Source organism: Danio rerio, chromosome 7 (assembly GCF_049306965.1).
Source record: "Danio rerio strain Tuebingen ecotype United States chromosome 7, GRCz12tu, whole genome shotgun sequence".
Lineage (NCBI taxonomy): Eukaryota > Metazoa > Chordata > Actinopteri > Cypriniformes > Danionidae > Danio > Danio rerio.
This window is the reverse complement of record NC_133182.1, coordinates 23,491,982-23,517,041: the sequence shown is the minus strand read 5'-3', so window position 1 is coordinate 23,517,041 and position 25,060 is coordinate 23,491,982. Positions and strand designations below refer to the sequence as shown.

Sequence of the window (25,060 nt, the reverse complement as noted above, 5' to 3'; positions counted from 1 at the left end):
GTCACACACACATACACACAGAGATTGAAGTGTCCGCATCAGTCACTGAAAAGTGCTGCGAAGAAAGTTTACTAGATCATTCAGGCAATGCATTAAACATACACATGCACACACTCAGTAGAAAAGCTAGTGAAGAGACTGTCGGGAGAGAAAGTGAATGCAGAAACAGGAGTCAGCATAGTGAGGGATTGACGGATGAGGAGACAGAAGGACTGACAGAAATACAGGTGTCTTACGGAGGACAGGAGGGGGCTTCTGAGAAGGGCCTGCCTGGAGTGGGACTTAGTCTGGTCTGAGTGAGTCTGGCCTGAGCCGCTGGTCTGGAGAGAAGGTAGAGTCTGGGAGAGTTAGAGCTCTTATTCATGCAAACCTTTAAAGACATGTCCACTGACGTGTCTCTTTCTGCTCTCTTCTCGCATGTGAATATAGTCTTCTGGTTTGTAGAGAGGCCCTAAATCGGTTTTACTGGAGGCCTGCTGGTGTTATGGAAGCGATGGGATGTTCTAGCACTCATCGAGAAGATCAATAATAATCATGCTAGTAACATTTGCAGCAACGTTAATGGTACAGTTACATTTGCGCAGAGATGTATAAAGTACTAGAGACCCATACTTAAGTAAAAGTACAAGTGCTTTATCAAAAATTGACTTGAGTAGAAGTAGAAGTGCTCTTTAAGCACCATACTTAAGTGGAAGTACAAAAGTATTCAACATTTTTTGTACTTAAGTATTGCAAGTAGTTTATTTCAAAATTTACTACTCAAGTACTGAAAGTAAAAGTACAAGTATTGTGTAATGTAGTTATTAATACACTAATTATTTTGTTTATTTTAAATATCTTTTTTGGGGTACTTGATTTAGCAGAACGAAAAGAAACATGGTTTATGATACTGTTTTCCAGTGTAAATAGTTTCTATGGTACAGGAACTCACATCGTCAGGCCCTTTTACCAGAAAATGCCTTCACTGATGAGATAATTCAGCATGTTCACTCACATGTACACTCTCTCTCTCTCTCTCTCTCTCTCACACACACACACACACACACACACACACACACACTGCCCTGCACACACCTAAATGTACACTCTCTCCCCACTCTCACACATTCATACACTCTCACACACACAGTTCTCTCTCTATCTCTCTCTCACACACACATTTTTGTGAATTGTGGGGACATTACATAGGTTGCAATTGTTTTTACACTCTCTCTCTCTTACACACACACACACACACACACACACACACACACACACACACAGATGCACACACTTTTGTTCTCTCTTACGCACACATTATTTTCTCTCACTCACACACACACAAAGACACACACTTTGGGACTTTTGAAGTTTGATTGGTTAATACCACAATAAACAGGAGTTCTGTCTTCTGGAAGCACTCGTGAAACTAAACTAAACAAGCAAACTAAATCCTGCTTCACTCATTCACTTGATTTAGATTTTATTTAAAAAAAAAAACAGGAAAACGTGCATATTACTGTGTTAAATGAAAATCTGAAATATTGTATGGCTTATGGCTATGATTTAGTAATAATTTTTATTTATTTTTATTATGTTTTTAATTAAATTGGTCTTACAGTTCATATTTTCTGTAGTATATTTATTAATTCTGGTACATTTACCATAAACCAGCATCTCAACCATTTGGTAGAGGCTGATATTTTAGAAATAATGTGATGTGTTGAATAAAAATGCACTGATTGTGTTAACTAGCGACATTAGGAGTTAAGAAATGCAATCAAAAAAATTCTATTGCTTTTGTCTTGGTGTGACAGTTAAAGGGTTTTTTGTAATACAATTTTGTCCTTTAATACAGCAGTCAGATATACGAACTGTGCCCTCAATTTGACCTGCTCAAAGAAAACACTCTTTCTGGATGTATCAAACAAAACTCATGCACAGAAGACAGCACAAGCATTTACAGCTAATAAACTCATGTCAATATTATCCCGCCTGCTTTTAGAGCGCTGACAGGCGGGTCTTACACGGCTATGATTGGTTATTGTCCTCAACAGAAAGGGCTTTAGAAATATAAGCGCTGTTCACCCATTGTGGGGAAAATACGTGATTTTTCACAGGTAATAAGACACAGTGGAGAAAACTTGCACATTAGGCATGCTCATGTCTGGATCCACAGCTTTAACAGCTAAGAAGAGGGGAAAAGTTACCTTACAAACTGGCCAGCGGGTCAAATGTCCAAAGTGAGAGAGCGAGAGATAGGCAGATTCTCCCTAATAGTAAACTAGCGGCTGATATGCTGTGCCGCCTCGCCCTCGCGCTTCCGTCCTTCGCCATAGTATTGCGGCATCGCGCATAGGAGATAAATGACGTCATCACGTAATAACCGGTTATGGTCTATTAATGAACTGATATCAATCATTTTGACACCCCTAGTAACGAGTAACGATGCAGCACATAAAAAATCTATCGGAGTAAAAGTATTAAACTCATGGAAAATATGTACTTAAGTAAAAGTGGAAGTAGGACAAAAAAATAATACTCCAGTAAAGTACAGATACTGCCTTTTAGTACTTAAGTACAGTAGTGAAGTAGTTCTACTTCGTTACTATACATCTCTGCATTTGCGGTATATGACTGTGGAAAGAACAGTGTAGAAATTTGAAACACACACCTTCTGTCTTCTCTTTTCTTTTCGTTTGTCCTCTGTGGCTTGCAGCATTTTCTCTCTCCAGAGGATGAAGAAGTAGGAGGGGTCAGTGTAGAACTTCAGCGCGTCCTTCTTGTCATCTCTGTAGAAAGAAAGAGAGAGTTTGGTGGCTACAAATGTGTCTGAAGTTGTGTTGAAGTGTTGCGGTAGAAAATGGGTCAATCTGTTGACAAGTTCTGGTAACAAATTGAGTTTAGGGTTTTAGGAGAGTGAATGCAAGCAAGTGATCTATCATTTTGTCACAAAACACAAGAGATACACATAAAGAGAGTTCAGACTTAAGTTGGTTTATGATGACCATTTGAAGGAGGGAAAACAGAAAAGACAACATGCAATCTAAATATCTTCATCTCTAACTTATCGATTTGCTTAAACCCTTTGGGGTCTGCGGGTGTTGTGGGAGGCCTGGAGAGGTTCTGATGTGCACTGATATTTGTGCTTTTTTCACTTGCTTATGAACATAAGTGGCTAAAGTCTAATACCACTGTAGACAGCATACACTGGGCTACAATAACACATTAGCAACATGCATGTACAAGATTGGGTTTTTGAGAAAGAAATGTTTATCCATGGTTACTGAAAAAAAAACACAATATTTGTTCACAAGACCTTCGAGAACTGGATCTTACAGCCTGGAGTTTTTGCTTCTAAATTATGTGGAAAATCATCTTGTTTACTTGCTTACAGAAAAAAACCCACATTGATATATGCTAATTTGAAATGTAGAGAATTTGTGAATAAAAGGCATATGTGTCTTCTTTTTTAAGTTAATTAAAACGTTCTGTTCTGCCCCGAATTCATTCATTCATTCATTTTTTTAGGCTTAGTCCCTTTATTAATCTGGGGTCACCACAGCGGAATAAACCGGCAACTTATCCAGCACAGGTTTTATGCAGCGGTTGCCCTTCCAGCTGCAACCCATCTCTGGGAAACATCCACACACAAATACAATGGACAATTTAGCTTACCAAATTCAACTGTACTGCATTTCTTTAGACTGTGGGGGAAACTGGAGCACCCAGAGGAAACCCACGCGAACACGAGGAGAACATGCAAACTCCACACAGAAACGCCAACTAACCCAGCCGAGGCTCGAACCAGCAAACTTCTTGCTGTGAGGCGACAGCACTACATACTGCACCACTGCATCGCTCCCTGCCCTAAATAAAATTATTTTTCTTTATTATTAGAAATATACTGCCTTAAAAAAAAAAACAAAACGTATGCAATTACAATCAAACAAGCAAAACAAAATGCTTCTTTTGAGTATTTGTATAGTCATAATGCATTTCCCACCTGCAACTAGTTTTCAGCTTCTTTTTTATATACTGTATCTATTGAAATAACTAACTATAACACAAACATAAATTTTGTGTAAACATAAAACTATAAATCATAAATACCAAAAACTAAAAAAGTACTTAATGTAAAATATACAGTAAAAGAATTGGTTGTTAAGTAACAAGAAATAAAAGACACTAAAACAAGATTTGTGTGTGGTAGGCATGAGATGATAACCGCTTTCAAGGTTTATCCCCTTTCCTACGGTATATTTAAGTTTTTGATTTACATGTTTTTTTTTACAACTATTTTATTTAGTTTATTAATGCAACAGTATCTCCAGCAGAAAAGGACCATACACATCAAAAGCTACTGTTCTGAAATATTTTTAATATTTCTTAAAATGAAATGTATTTCATTCAATGGGGAATTTTTTATTTTTTTTATCCAGACATTTAAAAGGAACATATTTTAAAGCAGTAATCACAATACCGTGATATTTTTATCCAAGGTTATAATATTGTCAGAATCTTATACCGGCTCATGCCTAGAGTGTGAGCGAGAAAGGAGTGAAAAATAGTTTGCACTGATCTTTAAAAATAAGATGGCCGAGAAGAAATAATACATTAATATATATATCATTTATGATGACATAAAATCATGTTTTATATTAAATATAGGATGTCTCTGAAAATCATGTCAGTTGAATATCACACCACAGGTTACTGTAGGTCAGAATCCAATCATTGTCAATAAAAGCATTGAAAACAAAGATTGTTGATTAGTAAATTATATGTACTTAAATATATAAATTTGGTTCACTAAGCCAAGTAGTACACAAACTATTGAAAAACCTAGACTGCCCATTATAGTCAATATATATAATACCCCTAATGCTAATAATAATCATTTTCAAACTGCTCGCCTATGTATATCATCAATGGAATTTGACAGGTATAACTTATAGTCAGGTGCAGTTATATATAATATATATTATATAGATATAATGGAGCAATATGTTTCATCTCACACCTCTCAGTAAAGACTCATTCTTGGCTCCTAATAAACATTTTGTGCACCTAAACACAGCAACATTACTAGCTTTTAAATGAGCTTGTTGTAAAAAAAAAAGATACTATTCTGCTAAACGTCTGTTACTGTATGATGCTAGAGAGGTTGGTACAGGCAGGGCCGGAGTGGGACTCCTTTTTAGCTATGGAATTTCAAGCCTTAGACCGGCCCACCTCAGTCAATGACTGACTCTATTAAAATAACGTTATTTCCAATTCAGTTTCTAATGACACTAACACGTCTTTTTCAAGGACACAGCTGCTTTAGAACTTCAAATGTTTTTGATAAATATGAGAACATTAATTCTTTATAGATATCCAGTCCTTTGTAACGGTCGTCAGCGTCACTCACTCACTCACTCACTCACTCACTCACTCACTCACTCACTCACTCACTCACTCACTCACTCACTCACTCACTCACTCACTCACTCACTCACACACTCACACACTCACACACTCACACACTCACTCACTCACTCACACACACACTCACTCACACACTCACTCACACACTCACACTCACACTCACACACACACACACAAAATATGTACCCCTACATAAGTAGCCCAAACAGTATTATATGTCTTAACACTAAAAAAAAAAAAAAAAAAACATTTATTCTGATGAGGTTCGAACTCAGATCGGCGCAACGTGCTGACCACTAGACTAGATTTCTGATTAAGTTAGATTTATTAATGTAGTGAATTATTTGATTTTCATTGAGCAGGTGTAACATTCATTAATATTAATTAATATTCACTAAGGTGCCGCTGTTTGGGGTGGAATGATAGTTACATCATCATTAACCTGCGGGCTGCATTTTGCTCACAGGGCTGCGAGAAAATAAATAAAAAGAGCGGGGCTGCGGCAAAATAATGAATAAAAATAGTGTGGCTATGGTCAAATAAATAAATAAAAGAAAAGAGTGCAACTGCTGAGAGTGCAAGCAGCTAGGGACACCGGCCCTTGCAGCCAAAAAAACTGACCAGCCCACCGGGAATTCTCCCGGTGCTCCCGATTAGCCAATCCGGGCCTGGGTACAGGACACGAGGTGCTGTTACTTTTGTTTTAAGCAATATGTTTATCTTTTAAATGTCATTTGACAGATATTTCGAGTTGAGGATGGTGTGGATCTCATCTTACCTGTATGGGCTGAGAATATTAAGAGGAGGTGGTTTGTCTCCACGGTGGTAAAGCTCCAGGACAGGGTTAGGGATTGAGTTCCTGGAAACCACCTGTTGATCCTGAATGGTGGAGCTCTTGAAGGCCTTCCTCATGTTGATGTCTTGCAGAGAGACTAAAGATGGGTGAGAGAGAGACTGTTCAGATTTATGCATTTAATTCATGTTTTATTTTACTTAAAAGTCCCGTGCATTTTTATTCTATGTTTTACGTAATTTCAACTCAAACAGAGTAGCTCCTCCCTTTTTAAAAACAGCCATTAGCATTTTGTTTTTATCTCAGCTCTGCCAGTGAGGGTGGTTAAGCTCAAGCACATCAAATAAAGAGAATTTGAACCATTGGTCCATTTATGTGGAAGTGACAAACTATAATCTTTAGACGTTTATTTCAGTCTTAATCTCCTAAATGTAAAATGCTGTCAAGGTTTTGGAGCACACTAGCTTATAGATATCCGTACTAAAAATACTGATACTAACATCTATAATACATTATTTTAGATTCACTGGACCTTTAAATATGCAAAACAAATAAAAGCATACTAATGACAAGAAATCTGACAGGAACCAAACGCTGCATTCAATATTAAGATGCAAAAAATGGAGAATGCATGAACTTAGGGCCATTACACCCAATGACACTAATCGGAGATCAGCTTATTGTTTACTTTACGGTGATTAAACTTGTGGTTTGACTAAGACAAGCTGTCTCTTGATGAACATAAAGAGTAAAGGGCCTTAAGGCAGAGCTGTGTGAAATCCCTGCTTAAGTGTCGTATGTGTCTGCTGAAGGAGAGGATGGAGACAGCAGATGGTCATTCTCTTATTCACACGCTCTGCATCTCACCCTGGACTAATCTGAAATGCCACAAACACATACAACATAACAGCTCACTTTTACAGAAGTCACACTGAAAAAAAGTGTTGCATGCAGAACTGTTGCAAACAATTTATTTGTGTTGAATTTAAACAAATTAAGTTGAATAATGTTCAACTTAATTTGTTTGTTTAAATTCAACACAAATAAATTCCAAAAAAAAAGTACCACGTAAAACATTTGAGTAAATCCAAGCAATCATCTCTGAATAATTTTTTTCAGTGCATATTATGCCTCTTTTTACAAGATATAAAATAAGTCACTGATGTCCCTGGAGTGTGTATGTGAAGTTTCAGCTAAAAATACACAACTAATCACTTTTTATAACTCTTTGAAGCTGTCTTGTTTAGGCTTTGATTCAAAATGTGCCGTTTTGGCAACTGTCGTTTTATATTCAAATGAGATTGTAACCCAGCACTTTATTCGAAAGTGCTACAAACACCTATACGTCAGCATAGCAGCAGATTCACAACAGGACTAATGTTAGCTTTGTGAAAACGTCAAAAAAGCGGCTCAGAAAAAGGCAGTCTATGGAAACTGGTGTTCATTTGTAAATAGGAGCTTGTGCTTTACAGTATAGTTTTTTATTTGTTTATTTTTTTTATGAAGGAGAATATTTAGCAGTTTGTCTCTGAATATATTTTAGTAATTTATATAACAAAATAATTTAAATTAAATAGTAATTCATATTAAATCCTAACATATAATTATGTTGAAATAAATGCAAGGTAATTAAAGATAAAACATTAAATAAAAAGAATAATATGATGACCTAAAAACATTTCTTGAACATTCTGCATGCCAGTGACGTCATACAACGATCTATGTCACTGTGTTAATATGAACGTTTTAGCTGAGGGCCAAAACAATAAGATAAATAATTTACAACCGTTAGTCTGTCACTGAGGGGGCGGGTCTGTTTTGGTGTAAAGCATGATGAAGTGCCTCAATCGTCCTCTAATTATGTATGCCACAGAAGAACACTCACAATATTAAAGCGCTGGCTGTGCCTCGGGGCCCACTGTACTACTTTATTGAACATTAATAATTCAAGACTGCCTGATCTGATGGCAGGAATGGGGTATGCGAGGTCAAACCTGGGACAACTTATAGAACAAGGTGTTTCAACTTCTGAGAAAATAACAGTACTATGCTAAACAATGCAGCTAATGCAAGCAGCTTCTTTGTCCCCAATAAAAGTTATTTAACTGTATTTTCTCTATAAAGCCAGATCAACACAGAAATCATTTAAGCTTCCTATCCTACAGAAAAGGTCTATATTTTGTTTTTTCATAAACCAAACAAATCTTATTGATATGACAGCATGTAATTTTTTTGTCTCTACATATTAGATATAGACTTAGTATTTATTTACACATTAAATTTGTTTCATTTTAATCTTTACTAAACATAATAGAAATGTGTGCTCTGTTTTATTATTATTATTTTAGGCTATGTGATAAACCAGACATTTAATGGCCCATATGATTTATAAAATGAATCCCAAACAAAAAGCAGCTCAGTTTTACATCTTTAGAATATTGGAGAATAAATGCAAAGGAATTGCATTTAGATAATAGTGTATATGATATATAATAATTATTTAATGCTCTAAATCTCTCAATAATCTGTCTTCATTCATTCATTTTCTTTTCGGCTTAGTCCCTTTATTAATCTGGGGTCACCACAGTGGAATGAACCGCTAACTCATCCAGCACGTTTTACGCAACAGATGCCCTTTCAGCTGCAACCTATCACTGGGAAACCAATCAATCCATACACACTCATACACTATGGACAATTTATCTTACCCAATTCACCTATACCGTATGTCTTGGACTTGTGGGAGAAACCGGAGCACCCAGAGAAAACCCACACAAACACGGGGAGAACATGCAAACTCCACACAGAAATGCCAACTGACCCAGCTGAGGCTCGAACCAGCGACCTACTGTACTTGCTGTGAGGTGATCATGCTACCCACTGTGCCACCATGACGCTCTAATCTGACTTCATCTGTTACAAATATTACTTCAAGTTTTGTCCTTTGTCATGGTATTTAGATCAAGTAGAAATTATTCTCAGTTTTAAGTCTGGATGGCTGGCTATAAATAAATAATTACAACAGACATAAAGAGGGGGATGGGATGACATTTCTGCACCAGAAACTACCATAAATGCAAGCCACACAATGCTTTTTGCTAACACACACATTGGTATTAGTGGTTTACAAGGACTCTCGACAGGCATATTATTTTTTTTATGCTGTAAAAAATGCTTATTTTATCACCGTACCCCAAAACCAAACACACAGTGTCACAAATTTTGAATGTCAAAAGACCCCATTAACTATGCTTTTTGTTGTTGTGAGTGTCCTGAATTACAAGGACACAGTGCATGTCCTCATAAACTACCTAAATGTTGAAATACATACAGTGCTTAGCATAATTAAGTACACCCCATTTTGAAAATGAATATTTATATCCATTTCTCAGTGAATATAAGCAATGTATTTAAGTGCATTTAAACAAAACAGATTTATTAAACAGATATATTTATTAAAATAATATTTTAGTCACCAAACTTATTTAGAAACTGAAAAATAATACAAAACAAATTACACCCTACAAAATGTCAACTCTATTTTTCCTTTTATAAATTTGTATTTAATATTTTTCTATAACATATACTTTTGGCTGTACTAGTTTTTGGACTGTTATCGTGAGTTATTTTGTAAGATAAGCTCTAGATTTGGCTTCAATACTGACTAATCTACTGTATATGCACAAACATAATATTGTATAGCTTCCTATTAAAAATATGAATTAAAAAGAGATATTTGTGAGGGGTGTACTTAATTATGTTGAGCACTAGGGATGCACTGATCCCTATACTTGGATTGGATATCGGTTCGATACCGCATATTTTTGCTGGATCGCGTATCAGCCAGCTGGTACCGATCCAAATCCGATCTTGCGTGTGAGCTATATTCTGTGTAATATATGAGACAACAAAAGCCATGAAGATAGCCTATTACAAGGCACTGGAAAGTTATCATATAGGCCTACTATATACCAAATGTTCTGAAGCCATTCTGTAGTTTAATTTAAAGCACAGATGAAAATTCAAGTGGTTAATTTCATGTTCAGCTCAGCGCAAGCTGCGTGTCACGTTCATGACAACTCAAATAACTTTCTCCAAGACTATTTGTTCCTGTTAATATAAATAATCAGTCGAGAAATGCATTTAGTTTGTGTCTAGCTGGTGTAGTTTGTTCAGCTGTGTCTGGCAGATTGCATTCGCAACACTGGAATAGAGAGGGTTATTACTTGGTCTACACACACAAAGTAGGCCTACCTGAAATTTTAAATGGGAAAAGACTCAATATTATACTGGACAGATCCTCAATGCACTAATATCTTCCCTTTGTGCTGCTAAGTTTTGAAAGCGTCCACAGGACTGCGCGCTGTGTCTCAGTGATGCATCAAGAGCTTCATTTACGCACTGGCTACACAGATGCGACTTGTGTTGCTCTAAAATTATTCTTACAATGAGTTTCTATTCTCTCATCCTTCTGAGTTTATTCTTCTGAGGGAAATACTTTCAGTGCAGCGAATAGTTTGTAAAGCCTGGCTCATTGTGGTCCAAGTAGTTGATTAAAATAAAAAGAAACATGAATGAAACTGACGGGCACAATAGAGATTGTCATTAACAGAAAAGGGAATGTTTATTAAATAAAACTGGTACCACAACAGTAAGTATAAGTTGGACCACAACAGATTAAAGTCATAAAGAATGCTCAAAAAATGTAGCCTAGAGTTTACAGCAAGCATCATGTTTTTAGTTAGATTGTGTCGTCTGTCATATACAGTAGGCCTATGGGTCTGTTATTTTTACTAAAGATTTATTATTTGAGCTTATCACCAGAACTATAGAAACTGTATTACGCTTAAAAAACGGCACAGTATTGGGATCGGGTCTGTATCGATCAATACTCAGAATTTTGGTATTGGGATTGGATAAAAAAAAAATGGTATCGGTGCATACCTATCAAGCACTGTAGGTCATACCCATGTCATTAGACAAACTTCTGTCCTTGTAAACCATCAAAACCAGTACACATACGCACACACACAGGCACACAGAAAAAATACTTCTGAGCAAGACCACACAGAACCTGCTCTCTTATTGCAATTTTAGCATAAATTTTTGTTAAAAAAATACATTTAAAAAATAAATAAATAATAATTAGTCTGCATGGTTGCGCAGTGGGTAGCACGTTCGTCTCACACCAAGAAGGTCACTAGTTCGAGCCTCGGCTGGGTCAGTTGGCATTTCTGTGTAGAGTTTGCATGTTCTCCCAGTGTTTGCGTGGGTTTTCTCTGGGTGCTCCGGTTTCCCACAGTCCAAATACATGTGGTACAGGTGAATTGGGTAAGCTAAAATTTTTCGTTGTGTATGTGTGTGAATGTGTGTGTATGGATGTTTTCCAATGATGTGTTGCTGCATAAGACATACTGTATGCTGGATAAGTTGCCAATTCATTCCGGTGTGGTCACCCCGGATAAATAAAGGGACTAAGCCGAAAAGAAATTGAATAATAATAAATAATAATAATAAAATCTGCTGATTTATGTGGAATGATTTTGAGAGTGTAGGAGCTAACACATAAAATAACTTAATTAAAGTTTAGAATCAAAACCCAATTAGAATTTGTTTGGTAAACAAAGCAACAGCAGATCTCTCATATAAATTCAGACACATACAGATGCTTGCTCGCTCGCTCCCTCAGACAATGTTGTGTCTCTTCCTTTCAGTAAGATGTCTTGCTATTCAGAAAGCATCTTCTTCTACGCTGCTCTTTTCCCTCCCCAAGCTTTCATTGGATATGCAGCACACATAAACCCCAGATCACCATCAGGTCAGACATTAGAGAGCCATAAACACACACATATATGCGGGCTGTGTCTGTGCATTCCCAGAAGGCCTTCTTTGAGCACAATGTTGCTGAGAGGTCATCGCTCACCGTGAATCAGGTGATAATGGAATGCACAGACTTTAAGAGAAACATCAATGTTTCTTCTCCGTAAGTGAGGGGTCACAGGGGAGCTGGAACATATTAAACTCTCTTTACCGGCTCTCTAGTTATCGATCTCAGCCTGGCTGGATGTTTTAAATAGATGAAGACTTCACTACAACATGCATCTTTATTTTGCGTACTAACAATTTGATGCATTGTGGGACATGCTTTCAAAAAGCACTGACCACACCGCATTTAAACTCTTGTCGTTTTAAATTGTTTGTTTTGGTTTGAAGAGGAAAAAAAAATTAAAAAGCAAATGTCTCTGTATCATTTTGCGTAGTCCTTTTGCATGTGAATACATCTTATAATTAATTTAGTGACTTAATAAATCCAGGATTAAAATCTTTAAATCTCACATGACTATATAAAGCTGGCAGCTAACTCTCTCCAACTTTCACATGGTCACCCACTGACGCTAAACAGGGCTGTGCCCGGTCAGTACCTGGATGGGAGACCAGCTAGCTGGATGGGAAAGCTAGGTTGCTACCAGAAGTGGTGTTAGTGAGGCCAGCAAGGGGCACTCAACCTGTGGTCTGTGTGGGTCCTAATGCCCCAGTATAGTTACGGGGACTCTATACTGCTCAGTGAACGCCTGGGAGACATTAAACTGAGGTTCTGACTCTCTGTGGTCTATAAAAATCCCAGAATGTCCTTCGAAAAAGAGTAGGGGTTTTACCCCGGCATCCTGGCCAAATTTGCTCACTGTCTCCTCTGCACCAATCAGCTGGTGTGTGGTGTGCGGTCTGGCGCAAAATGGCTGCCGTCGTGTCATCCAGGTAGATGCTGCACAGTGGTGGTGTATGAGGAGATATAATAAACTGAATTGGCCATAGTGTATGAGTGTGTCTGTGTGAATGCAAGAGTGTGTGGTTGTTTCTCAGTACTCGGTTGTGGCTGGACGGGGTCCGCTGCATAAACATATGCCAGTTTAGTTGGCGGTCCATTCTCCTGTGGCAATCTATGATAAATAAGGGACTTATAAGTATAAGGGACTTTACTAAAGCCAAAAGGAAAAAAAAATGAATGAATGAATGAATAATTACTTTCGCTATACTAAAAATGTGTTTAAACTTCTAAATGAGTTTAAAAGGTGACGATAATTTATATAACTGCTAAAATTGTATCAATGCTGTATTATGACCTCATAAAGAAAAATTTTAAGAAATAAAATAATTTTTATACTATAAAATATATAATATTTTTACTTGCATTACTCAATTCAAAGTATATTTCATTGTTTTCTACTGCTTTAACATGTGACCCAGTAAATATATGTAACAGATTATTTACTGTTTATTTCGCAGTAAAAGCATTGACGCTATCAGTCTATCACTATCAGAACTATCAGAAATTTTTATTTATGAACACATACAGTTGAAGTCAGAATAATTAGCCCCCTTTCGATTTTTTTGTTTTATTTTTTAAATATTTCCTAAATGATGTTTAACACAGCAAGGAAATTTTCAAAGTATGTCTGATAATATTTTTTTTCTTATTGAGAAAGTCTTATTTGTTTTAATTCAGCTAGAATAAAAGCAGATTTTAATTTTTTTTAAAAACAATAATTCAGGGGGGCTAATAATTATGTTAATTTCCATTTAAATATTAATTAATTAATTTATTTATCCAACCCAAACGAAATTCCTAAAATCACACAGACATTGTCAAGCTTGAAATTTGGCCCAAAATATTTTGGGCTTAACTGTATATAGTTAAAGTCAAAATGATTAGCCTTCCTGCAAATTTTTTCTTTTCTTTTTCAAATATTTAAAAAATAAATGAAATTATGTTTAACAGAGCAAGGATTTTTTTTAACAGTATATACTATATTAAATATTTTTTATTCTGGAGAAAGTCTTCTTTGATTTATTTTAAATAGACTAAAAGCAGTTTTTAATAATAATAAAAAAAACATTTTAAGGTCAAAATTATTAGCCCCTTAAGCAATATTTTTTTGTCTGTTATAACAATTGTCTGCTATAAAATGGTTAGCCTAATAACCCTAACTTAATTAATTAACCTTTTTAACCTAGTTAAACCTTTAAATGGCACTTTAAGCTGAATCTTACAATCCTGAAAAATATCTAGTAAAATCTAAATGTTCCGTCATCACGGAAACGACAAAAGAAATCAGTTATTAGAAATTCGAACTATTGTTTAGAAATGTGTTGAAATATAATGTATTATATATATATATATATATATATATATATATATATATATATATATATATGTGTGTGTGTGTGTGTGTGTGTGTGTGTGTGTGTGTGTGTGTGTGTGTGGCTGTTTTCCAGCAATCTGTACTGGTTTGTACTAATGTAAAGTATATAAACTGCAATAATGCTGCTAAATAGTAATACGTTTCCCTCGTCTACTTGTGATCCGAATAACCACAATGTATTTTAATACAAGTTATAAACATGGCCAGAGCCACGATGAGCTCTGCTATCTGTTTCATTAATCCAGACAAGAAAACGGTGCCACTGGCCACTGGATTTTTCAATTCCGCTGAGAGAAGAACAAAAGCAAGAGATGAGAGGAGAAGAGGGAGGAGTAAAGTAATACAGTCTGATGTCTCTCTCTTTCATGACAGAGAAAGCTGGGTCATCCCTTTAACTACAGGCTAAAAGAAGACCATTATAGAGGACAGCACTGGAAGGCAAAGGCTCTCTGTTGCTGCTACCTGCTACAGCTCAAAGCTTTGATAAGATCTGGAGATGATGGAGAGATTATTGATGTTACCCTCTTCCACAGTGGAGTCCAGCTGGGTGACTTTGATGGCCAGCAGGTCCACTCTCTCCTGCAGGTTATTCATACGCATGTAGAAACTGTTGGCTTCATTAAACAGCTCTCCAAAGATGTCCTCCGCGTGTCGGCCTGCAAAATGGATGGAGACAGAAGCTAAGAAAAAAGCCATGCTGAAAAAATGAGCTGAATTTTCATGATGGTTTTGTTTTTTGTATAATTGATGGAAAAGCACAGCAATGTATTACAATCAGGGCTGGCGCGTCCATAGAGGAGACCTAGGCGGCAGAATAGAGAGTGCACCGTTCCTGACACTACCCTCACCTCTCGCGTCCTCAGTTATATCTGCGTCTAGGGTGGCGTCCGCGACACCACCCTCACCACCCGCGTCCTAAGTTATATCCACTTCTAGGGCGGCAGAATAGAGAGGGCGGCGTTGGCGACACTACCCTCACCACCCGCGCCCTTAGTTATATCCGTGTCTAGGGTGGCAGAATAGAGAGGGCGGTGTCCACGACAGCTCCCTCGACATAATTTTAGTATTTATTATACTCATATTTATACATTTTTTAATTAAAACAAGTTTAGATTTTTCCACCTGTTGGGTTTTGGAGATGTACAGTATGTATCATTATATGGGGCAATAGAATAGGACATTTGTTTGGATATAATCTCCATTTTTTGACCACACTTCATTATTATTGATCAATTATTTGTTTGCTAGAAATTAGAACTGAATTTAGAAATAATTTTGTGACAAATCTGTGCGCTTAACAAACAAATTTAAATATGTACGCAACTGACCCAACTGACTCTTAAAGAGAATGTGAGATAAGACTTTTTAATCCATGTTTAATCCATGTTATGCTCAAAACACACCAATAAGTCATTAAGAGAATAAGCACAACCCTGTTAAGCCATGCGCCGCGGCACAGAGTGTATTTTTTCATCCTTAAAATATGAAAAGTGGATTTGGACACGGCCCTAATGCTTTAGTGCCATTCGCTTTAGACTTTGCACCCAGATGTTTAAAATATAGCCCATAATGTGTACTTATTTTTTTTCTGAAAAAACAAACAAATTAAAAAGTCAATACATATGAAATTATACATTTTTATGTATAACTAACATTAATATAGAGATTAACAACATGCTAGTTACTGAATACTTTTTATATTATTTAAATGATTGGCTGACATTTAGTAAAAGCTTATTTGAAGAAAAGTGGCAAAGATAAAAATGTAAAATGACACTTTTATCCTTAAATAGAGTCATTTAATGTGTCATCAAAAGATTTACATACCTGTATATTAGGACTGAAATATTTATCGCTTGAGCATCTATACCGCAATGTGTGTAACTGCAATAGTTCTATTGCAGTATTAGATCATTTATTAAAGAGTAACAGATAAAAGATATATATAAAAGGTATATATATATATATATATATATATATATATATATATATATATATATATATATATATATATATATATATATATATATATACACACACACATACATATATATATATAAATATATATAAATATATATATATATATATATAAATATATATATATATATATCTATAGATATATAGATATATATATATATAGATATATAGATACACATATATATATATATATATATATATATATATATATATATATATATATATATATATATATATATATATATATATATATATATATATATATATACAAACAGCACTGATGTGCTGTTTACTGATGTGTTCCAGATAATGTTACAACTTCTCTTTGCAGAAAATTCCCAGAACAAATTTACTGGTAATTAGTTTATTATTGGTTTTTACTGGCCAGTTTACACGTACAAACCAGCCCGGAAAAATGCCAATAATTTTCTGAAAAGGTCTGTATGTGTAAAAGGGGCTAATAGTATATATAGTAATAGTTCACCAGCATACCTTTTTTAGTACAGCTCAAATAACTAAAAGTGCATAACACTGAAAGCCTCGCACAATTTGCAGCAGTTCTTACATTAAAAAAAGGGAGCACACTCCTCAGCCCCTGACACAATTTTCACTAGGAGTACATGGTGAGGTAAATAAAAATGGGACCTGTTTTGACAGACCTAAAATTATTTAAAATTAAACAATGACAGAAGAGAAAAGCAGGGTGCAGAGTACTCACTCAGGCTGCCCAGTTGTTTAATGATGGCTGCCAGTGTGCTGTTGGTGACGCACTCCAGTTCACTGGGGACTCCATCAGGAAGAGCCCCTCGACACAGGTGCTTGGGCTCGATACTCCTCTTTACCAGCGGCATGACTGACTACTGTTAAGATACAGACAGAGAGATCTGTTAGAACATAAGTCAGCCAGTTCATTCTCAGCCTTTTTAATAGTACCATTTTTAAATCTGAAGTTTGAAGAAACTGATAATCAAATGACAAATAATACATCAACGACCATTGAGGCAACTTTTTCGGTAGTGCTAGTTTGTGTAATACATGTTTCAGTGAACCTATATTGAATTCAATTACATCTAATTAATTAATCAGTCATATTTCCGATTGCAGTGTTTTATAGACGTCTGAAATAATTAAGTCTACCTACTGGTCTGCTGTTGTTTACAGAGCACTGATGACCACAAACAGACTCTAATAAAGACAGGCACTGCACTGGCATCACACAGTCTAATGCAAGCGCAATGGTTCAGTAACCTGGGCTCACAGTCAACTTCACCTTGCAACTAAAGTGAACGAGTTTGCTGCTAATGGGACATAAAAAAGAGCACTGTTGTCATGTCACGTGTGTGTGTGTGTGTGTGTGTGTTTCTGAATTCATGTGTGCCTATTAATGTTGGTCTGAAAAGCAAAATGCAATCTTAAATCTAGGGCCATGTATATTTGCAAAATAAAAGGATTTAGCAAAAATCAATAAATAAATGCAAATCTGCATTGCAATTCACTGGACGGGTTTTGTAAAGGCAGTATAAAGAATGTATTGCAAATAAATAGTTTCTTTTTTTTAATTGTAAACATTTTAGTTTTTTTTTGCACTGCTTTTTTATTTGCAGTTCTTTTTTTGATTGCCAATTTCATTTTTATTTTCCAAAACTTTATTTTCTCTTTGCAGTTTTTAATTTTTGTTAGCAAAATTAATTTATATTTTTTTCAAAAAATAATTTTCAGTTTGTGATTTTTGGAGATTTGCATTTATGTATTTAATTACTTTGCTCAATACTTAATTTTTTTGTTTGCAAACTTTCTTTTATTTTGCAAGTATATATGGCTCTAGATTGACTCCACAGAAAATATCAACAAACCTACACTGCCATACCATTCAGTATTTGTGTTGTTTTTGAATAGAAAGTATTTTGAAGCAAATTGGTCAAAATCGACAGTCAAGAATGTTATGAAGGATTTGTATTGAAAAGAATATATAATGTTACTTTGAACACAATTCAATAAATAATCCTTGAAATAGAAAGCATACAGGTTTTCTCAAATATTTTAAGCAGCACAACAATTTTACGAGTTAATAATAAAAAAATGTTTCCAAAAGCATCATGTGACACTAAAGCCTGTAGTGGTGGCTTCTTAAAAGGGACTAAGACGACAAGAAAATGAATGAATGATATGATGAAAATGATATACCATTTATATTGTGTGTGTGTGTGTGTGTGTGTGTGTGTGTGTGTGTGTGTATATATATATATATATATATATATATATATATATATATATATATATATATATACCATTTTGGCATTCTATACAATATTACAAAACTGTCTGTAAAACATTTAGATGCTTAACATTTGTAATGCGACTAATCTCATAAGAAGAGGCTTTTTTTAAGTCTTTAGTTTTTCTAAATGCATTATTCACCATTTAATAAACACCACTCTATGAAATATTCCACTGCAATACAAAGTTTTCTTCCCCCAAATCCTCACTTTCACTCTCTATCTCTATAAAAAATACTTTAAAACTTTATAACCTCCACTCTTTTTCTAATTAATCACTACATTATATATAGCATCCTACCATCGGAATATTTCATAATTATAGAAACAAAACAGACTAGATGTATATTTCTTTGTCAGTGAGGTGAGGCATTTAGACCGGCAGTGTTTTTCTAATCTAATTACACACCAGTTCAATAACAGATCGCACTGCAATGAAAAATTCACTCTCTCTTTCAATCTGTCTTCCTTGAGTCTCTGTCTGCTCATGAATAAAGCAGTAGAGATGAGTGAAACAGCAGAGACACAGGCCTGTAATCCTCTCTCCCTTGAGCACTCGGCTGGACTGTGAAGTGTAAGTAATAAAAGCATGAGTGAACGGAGAGAGAGAGAGCGAGAGAGAGAGAGAGAGAGAGAGAGAGAGAGAGAGAGAGAGAGAGAGAGAGAGAGAGAGAGAGAGAGAGAGAGAGAGAGAAATATCTGTCTGTGTGTTTTGGGAAAATCAAAAGGACACATCAGACAGCAAAAACACTGGACAGTTCATCATGGCTGAATGTAAGAACCATTTATGTATTCGACACACATTTCCCCCGCAGGTAACCAATTTTCAAAGAATTCATGATATGCATTTTATCAGTAATGTCACTGGGAATCAAAGACCTTGATGTTGACAGAGCCTTGTTCTGGAACGTGGAATGGTGAATGGTGAGCTGTTTAAACCAAAATATACAACAATTATGTAAAAATGGGTAAACAATTTAGATTTTATTTTTTTTAATCTATTTTTCAAATTAATGGTTAGATTATTTTAAATTTAAACCAAAGAAAACAACCCAGAATTGTTAGCAGTTTGTGCATGCAGCTGACTTGGGATACATCAACGATTCCCAAATAAGCTGCTTAATTAAATAGATGTAGAATTTGAGACAAAGAAACTGATGCCAAGAACAGCACATCCTAACCTGACATGATATAAAAAAAAATAAAAACAACAACTACATACAGTGTTGCATTCACTTTACATGAATCTCAGCCAATCAGAAAATGTTTGATGCTTAATAAAATATAATAAAATGATCTTTGAATCAGTTAGTAAAAACTTCTATTATAAACCTGTTGGGATTAATTCTGCAGTAAAAATGTCCTTTACATGTGGTTAAGCAATATGATATTTAATTTAACATTGTAGCGTTATGCCTGGTAAAGCGTGAATGTAAGACAAAACTGTTAATTGTCCATTCAAAAACTTATAAAAAAAAAATATTGGAATTAATGTAATTCAGAACAAGAAACTAACTAAAACTCAAGCAATTAAAACGAAAAACGTTTCCTACAGGAAATTACAGAATATATAAAAGTAAACACTTAACTTATTTTATTTGGTGGGTAACATTTCTTATTTTCATTTAGCTATTGGTTACTTAACCACAACAATTAAAAATGAATAACTATATTGGAATGTTTTGAAACATAGAAAGTAACAAAGTGAAAAAAAAAACAGACTGACACAAAAATAGGCCTGTGGTTAAAACTTTCGAAAAAATTGATTCTGCATTAATTCTGAGATATTCAAAATGCAACACTATTCTTTCTTGAATGGATTTTGAGCTTAGTTTTTCACAGTAGATGGCGCTGTATGCTTTACAAGCAGCCATACTCTTCTTGCATCCAATTCCTTACACATACCACCTGAACCTAAAACATATATTAAAAAATTACAACAGTGTTCAAAGTAAGCTGTGTTTACAATACTATTGTGACATAACAGCCAACTTACATAACTTACATTGATGCAGATGCACTCTTCCTATTAGTTTTTTGCAGGAAAAGGCTGACTTATACTTCTGCATAGCGCAAGGTCTGTGATTGGTCGCTTGGTAGCAGTGACAAGCGTGGGCGGTGCTGAGAGCCGGGAGCCCGTTGGAGTGATGGTTTACAAGTGTTGAGCGCCCTGTTAAGGATCTCCAGATGGGAACTTTTGCTTTGCGTTTACCTCATGTTCCCAACGCTGAATGAGCAAGTTTTAGCTACTTGTAGTGTTCAGAAAAAAAAAAAACACCCGTGAAGAAACGAGACAGAGAAACAAAAAAAAAACCTACCGCCAGCTAGCGTTTTGGAAGTGTTATTGCAGAGCAACAAAAACCTTACGCAGAAGTATAAATTCAAAACTACACACAAGGATTGTACCATGGGTCACACCAATCACTTATTGCAGAACTATAAATCAGCCTTAAGAGGGTGGTTATAAAACTAGCCTAGAGCGCCATCAGGTGTTAAAAATTGTGAAAATCTCAGAATTGATGCACTTCTAAAATATATAATCTATATAGTATCTATATTATGCATAATAATATAATACTTTAAATATCAAAATAAGAGAATTCTGAGAAAAAAAAAAACAGAAATTCAGTGAATGAAAGCAAAGAGAAAGCCAAACAGTGTGCCACCTCACCAGGAGGGGCCTTGGTGTTGTTGCCATGGAAACAACACTGAAACGGCTTCTGAGGGAGGATTGAATTAGAGAGCGAGAAGTGAAAAATGGTGCAGCAAGAATCCTCTAGCATACATTTCAGCAGGATGACAAGAATGCAGCAGAGCCACACCCACTTTCATCAACCCCGCCCTCTGACATCAGAAAAATCCCAACACACGTTCACTTATCATTCATTTAGTTATTTATTTAATGACTATCTCAGCCATGTCTGAAACTGATCATCTCTTTTTGACAAAAAAACGAGGTCAGAGACCTTACGGAGGGTGAATTAATGTTGCTGTAATGCATGTGGGGGATAAAAAAGCAGTAATGTGTGATGTAAATACTAAAAGTGATGAGGATATGTGGCTCACCTCATTTGCTGAACACTCATCCACAATCATCTGATTAGGAGCAGTACATCAGCATGAGTGGTTGAGTGTGTCGTCTCTGTTTACATGACATTAAATCTTTTGTGGATGTGTAGGTCGAAGGGTGGCTTTTAATGTGCGTCAGTGTCATTTATTACGTTTGCGCCCGTGCACGGGCAACTGCTCGGTGTGAAACAGACGGCATTTATAATGGAATTAAAGGACCAGCTCTCCCTCTCACCAGGCATGCGTTTAAAAGTCAATGTAATGCTATCAAACACTCATCTCCCACTGTGAGCAAAGTGCCTGCGGTCTGCTTGCAAAATATCACACATCATATCATTAGCCATGAAGTTAATTCTCTGAATAGGTTTTAATCTAATTTGTTACATCAGAGAGATTCTACCAGTTTACAGTAGAAAAGTTGGAGCTGGTAAGATTTGTAAATGTTTTTAAAGAAGCTTCTGCTAATCAAGGCTTCTTTTATTATAGGAAACATGGTAAATACTTCTAGAAAATTATATATATTTTTAATATTTATTATATTTCAGATATTTTTTATATGTTATTATTCCTGTGACAGCAAAGTGAAAATATCTAAAAGCCATAAAGTGAAACCAAAAAGATGTCGATTTTGAATACATATTTAACATTATATTATTATAATAGATTATTTCTGCATCTCTAAATTTGCCAAAGGTTTTGTAAAAATAAGAAGACTTATTTTAAAAACACTGGCTTGTGTCTTTACTGGACTTAGAATAGTACTACAAAGCAAACTGGCCACCTTTACCACCCACAAAACGCCATGACTTTTCCAGGTTTTTCATGACAGTAAAATCCTGGTGATAATGAGAACAATCACAGTCTCTCTCCATCCTCAGAGGTTTTAACAGCAGGTGATACTCTAGGTAATTTTTAACTATAGAGGAAGAGTATTTGCGGCTGTGTCATGTAAAGTGATGCTCACACTGCACAATTTCAGCCTTGATTTGGTCGTCTGAGAAGAATTTGGGAAAACTTAAAGAAATTCAAATAATCCTAGTCTAAATCTGTGGTCTTTGATAATTAGTTAGACATGTTCAAGATCAGATCTCCCAGTTTTGAGACACTTTTCTGCAGTATGACTTCAGCTAAGATGAACCAAGTACCAATATGGGCACCATATCTGATGACGCAATAAGCACCACAGGGAAACTATAATGTTATTGTGTTTTCCATGATGTACACAGTAAAAAATAGGTAAAATAACATCTGTTAAATTATAGAAATTTACCATAAAAAATATATATTTTGTTAATAAATTTTTGTCTGTTATTTTACAGTAAATTTATGTAATTTAACTTCTGTTATTTTACTGTAAATTTCTGTAATTTACGTCTGTTATTTTACTGAAAATTTCTGTAATTTAACTTGTTATTTTACTATAAATTTCTGTAATTTAACGTATGTTATTTTACTGAAAATTTCTGTAATTTAACTTCTGTTATTTTACTGTAAATTTCTGTAATTTAACTTGTTATTTTACTGAAAATTTCTGTAATTTAACTTGTTATTTTACTATAAATTTCTGTAATTTAACGTATGTTATTTTACTGAAAATTTCTGTAATTTAACTTCTGTTATTTTACTGTAAATTTCTGTAATTTAACGTTATTTTATGGTGAATTTATTTTTTTCCCATTAAATAACAGATTTTGTTTACAGTGTATTTTACAGAATGTGGGATAGCAAATGTGTGACGGATGGATGACGTCAAACTCTGGGTGAGTTTGACTGTGTTAGACGCATATTTTATTGTTCAGTCTGACAAACTTGAAACTTGAGGTCTTATAGTGTGACATGGGAATCATGCCCATGCAGTCTGATTTGCTCCAATTGTTTATCATTTTAAAGCTGGGCTTTAGTACGCTTTTACATCACAAGATTAATGTAAACACAGCTCAATATGAACTGGCTGCAGCACGATATTGGAAAAAATAAACATTTTCATATTTTGATTTTCTGAAATATATTTCCGATATGAATACAACTTCACCATATTAAGTGAATAGCCCTGTTTGGACTGACTGGGATCATTCTGCAAGGGATTGCATCTGCATAACAAATCACAATAATACATACATACACACATACATACATACATACAATAGAGCAAAGATACTTATGAAATGAAACAGTCATTATTGTATTTGTATAAATCAAAAGTAAAATAAAACTATAATCTTCATTGCACAAATAAATAAATACAATTAACCATTGTTAAAGCTATTATGATTTAACTCCACAAATGACATGTTCTGAACTGTTAGTTATAATCCAGACTTAACGTTGCAGATCCTGCGATGTTACTATTGCAGATGCGCACAATTTCTATACTGATGATGAAACAATATATTGCACAGCCCTAGTATGAACACTCTTGGAATTAAATAAAGCATTTCCAAACTGATTAGGGTTAACAACCCAACAGAGAAAGCTAACCTCATGTTCAAAACTAAGCTCAGAATCTATTCAAGAGAGCATAGCAATGCATTTCAATATCTCAGAATCAATGCAGAATCTATTTTTTGCCATAGCTCTACATTCATAGACTTAATATTTTTACTCTTAAAACGTACACTTACCGGCCACTTTATTAGGTACATCTGTTAATGCAAATTTCTAATCAGTCATGGCAGCAACTCAATGTATTTTGGCATGTAGACATGGTCAAGACAATCTGCTACAGCTCAAAAAGAGCATCAGAATGGGGAAGAAAGGTGGTTTAAATGACTTTGAATGTGGCATGGTTGTTGGTGCCAGACAGGCGGGTCTGAGTATTTCAGAAACTGCTGATATACTCGAATTCATATGCACAACCACTCTAGGGTTTACAGAGAATGGTCCGAAAGAGAGAAAATATCCAGTTCTGTGGGTGCAAATGCCTTGTTAATGCCAGAGGTCAGAGGAGAATGGCCAGACTGGTTTAAGCTGATAGAAAGGCGACAGAAACTCAAATAAACGCTCGTTACAACCGAGGTATGCAGAAGAGCATTTCTGAATGTTCATCACATGGCGGATGGGCTACAGCAGCAGAAGACTACACAGAGTACCAGGGCTGTGCGATTAATCAAAATCGTATCGCAATTTGAAACATTGCAATTAGCCAATCGCAAGAGTCTGCGATATGAAATGTATATGTATTCTTTTTATTTCTACCGCCCAGAGCAAATGCATGACAACCATCTGTGTGTGACAGTGTTACATACAATCAAAATTGCGCAATTGAACTATGCGGAACACCCACAATAAAATGTTTTTTAAAAGAAAACAAACAGGAAAGCATGAACAAGAGTGTT

The 25,060-nt window shown here is 35.2% G+C and overlaps 1 protein-coding gene across 5 annotated transcripts in view; it reads right to left on the bottom strand.

Moving 5' to 3' along the window:
• The window catches only part of zgc:109889, a 47,093-nt gene that overhangs the window by 9,841 nt on the left and 12,192 nt on the right, over positions 1–25,060 (bottom strand). For 2 of the 5 annotated variants that reach the window (XM_009303058.5, NM_001020521.1), the window contains 5 exon segments: positions 17,099–17,237; positions 14,925–15,059; positions 6,188–6,341; positions 2,654–2,771; positions 237–320 (listed from right to left, as the gene is read on the bottom strand). In XM_009303058.5, the coding sequence (XP_009301333.1) occupies positions 237–320; positions 2,654–2,771; positions 6,188–6,341; positions 14,925–15,059; positions 17,099–17,231 (624 nt within the window). In that variant the 5' untranslated portion in view covers positions 17,232–17,237. 5 annotated transcript variants of the gene reach the window in all.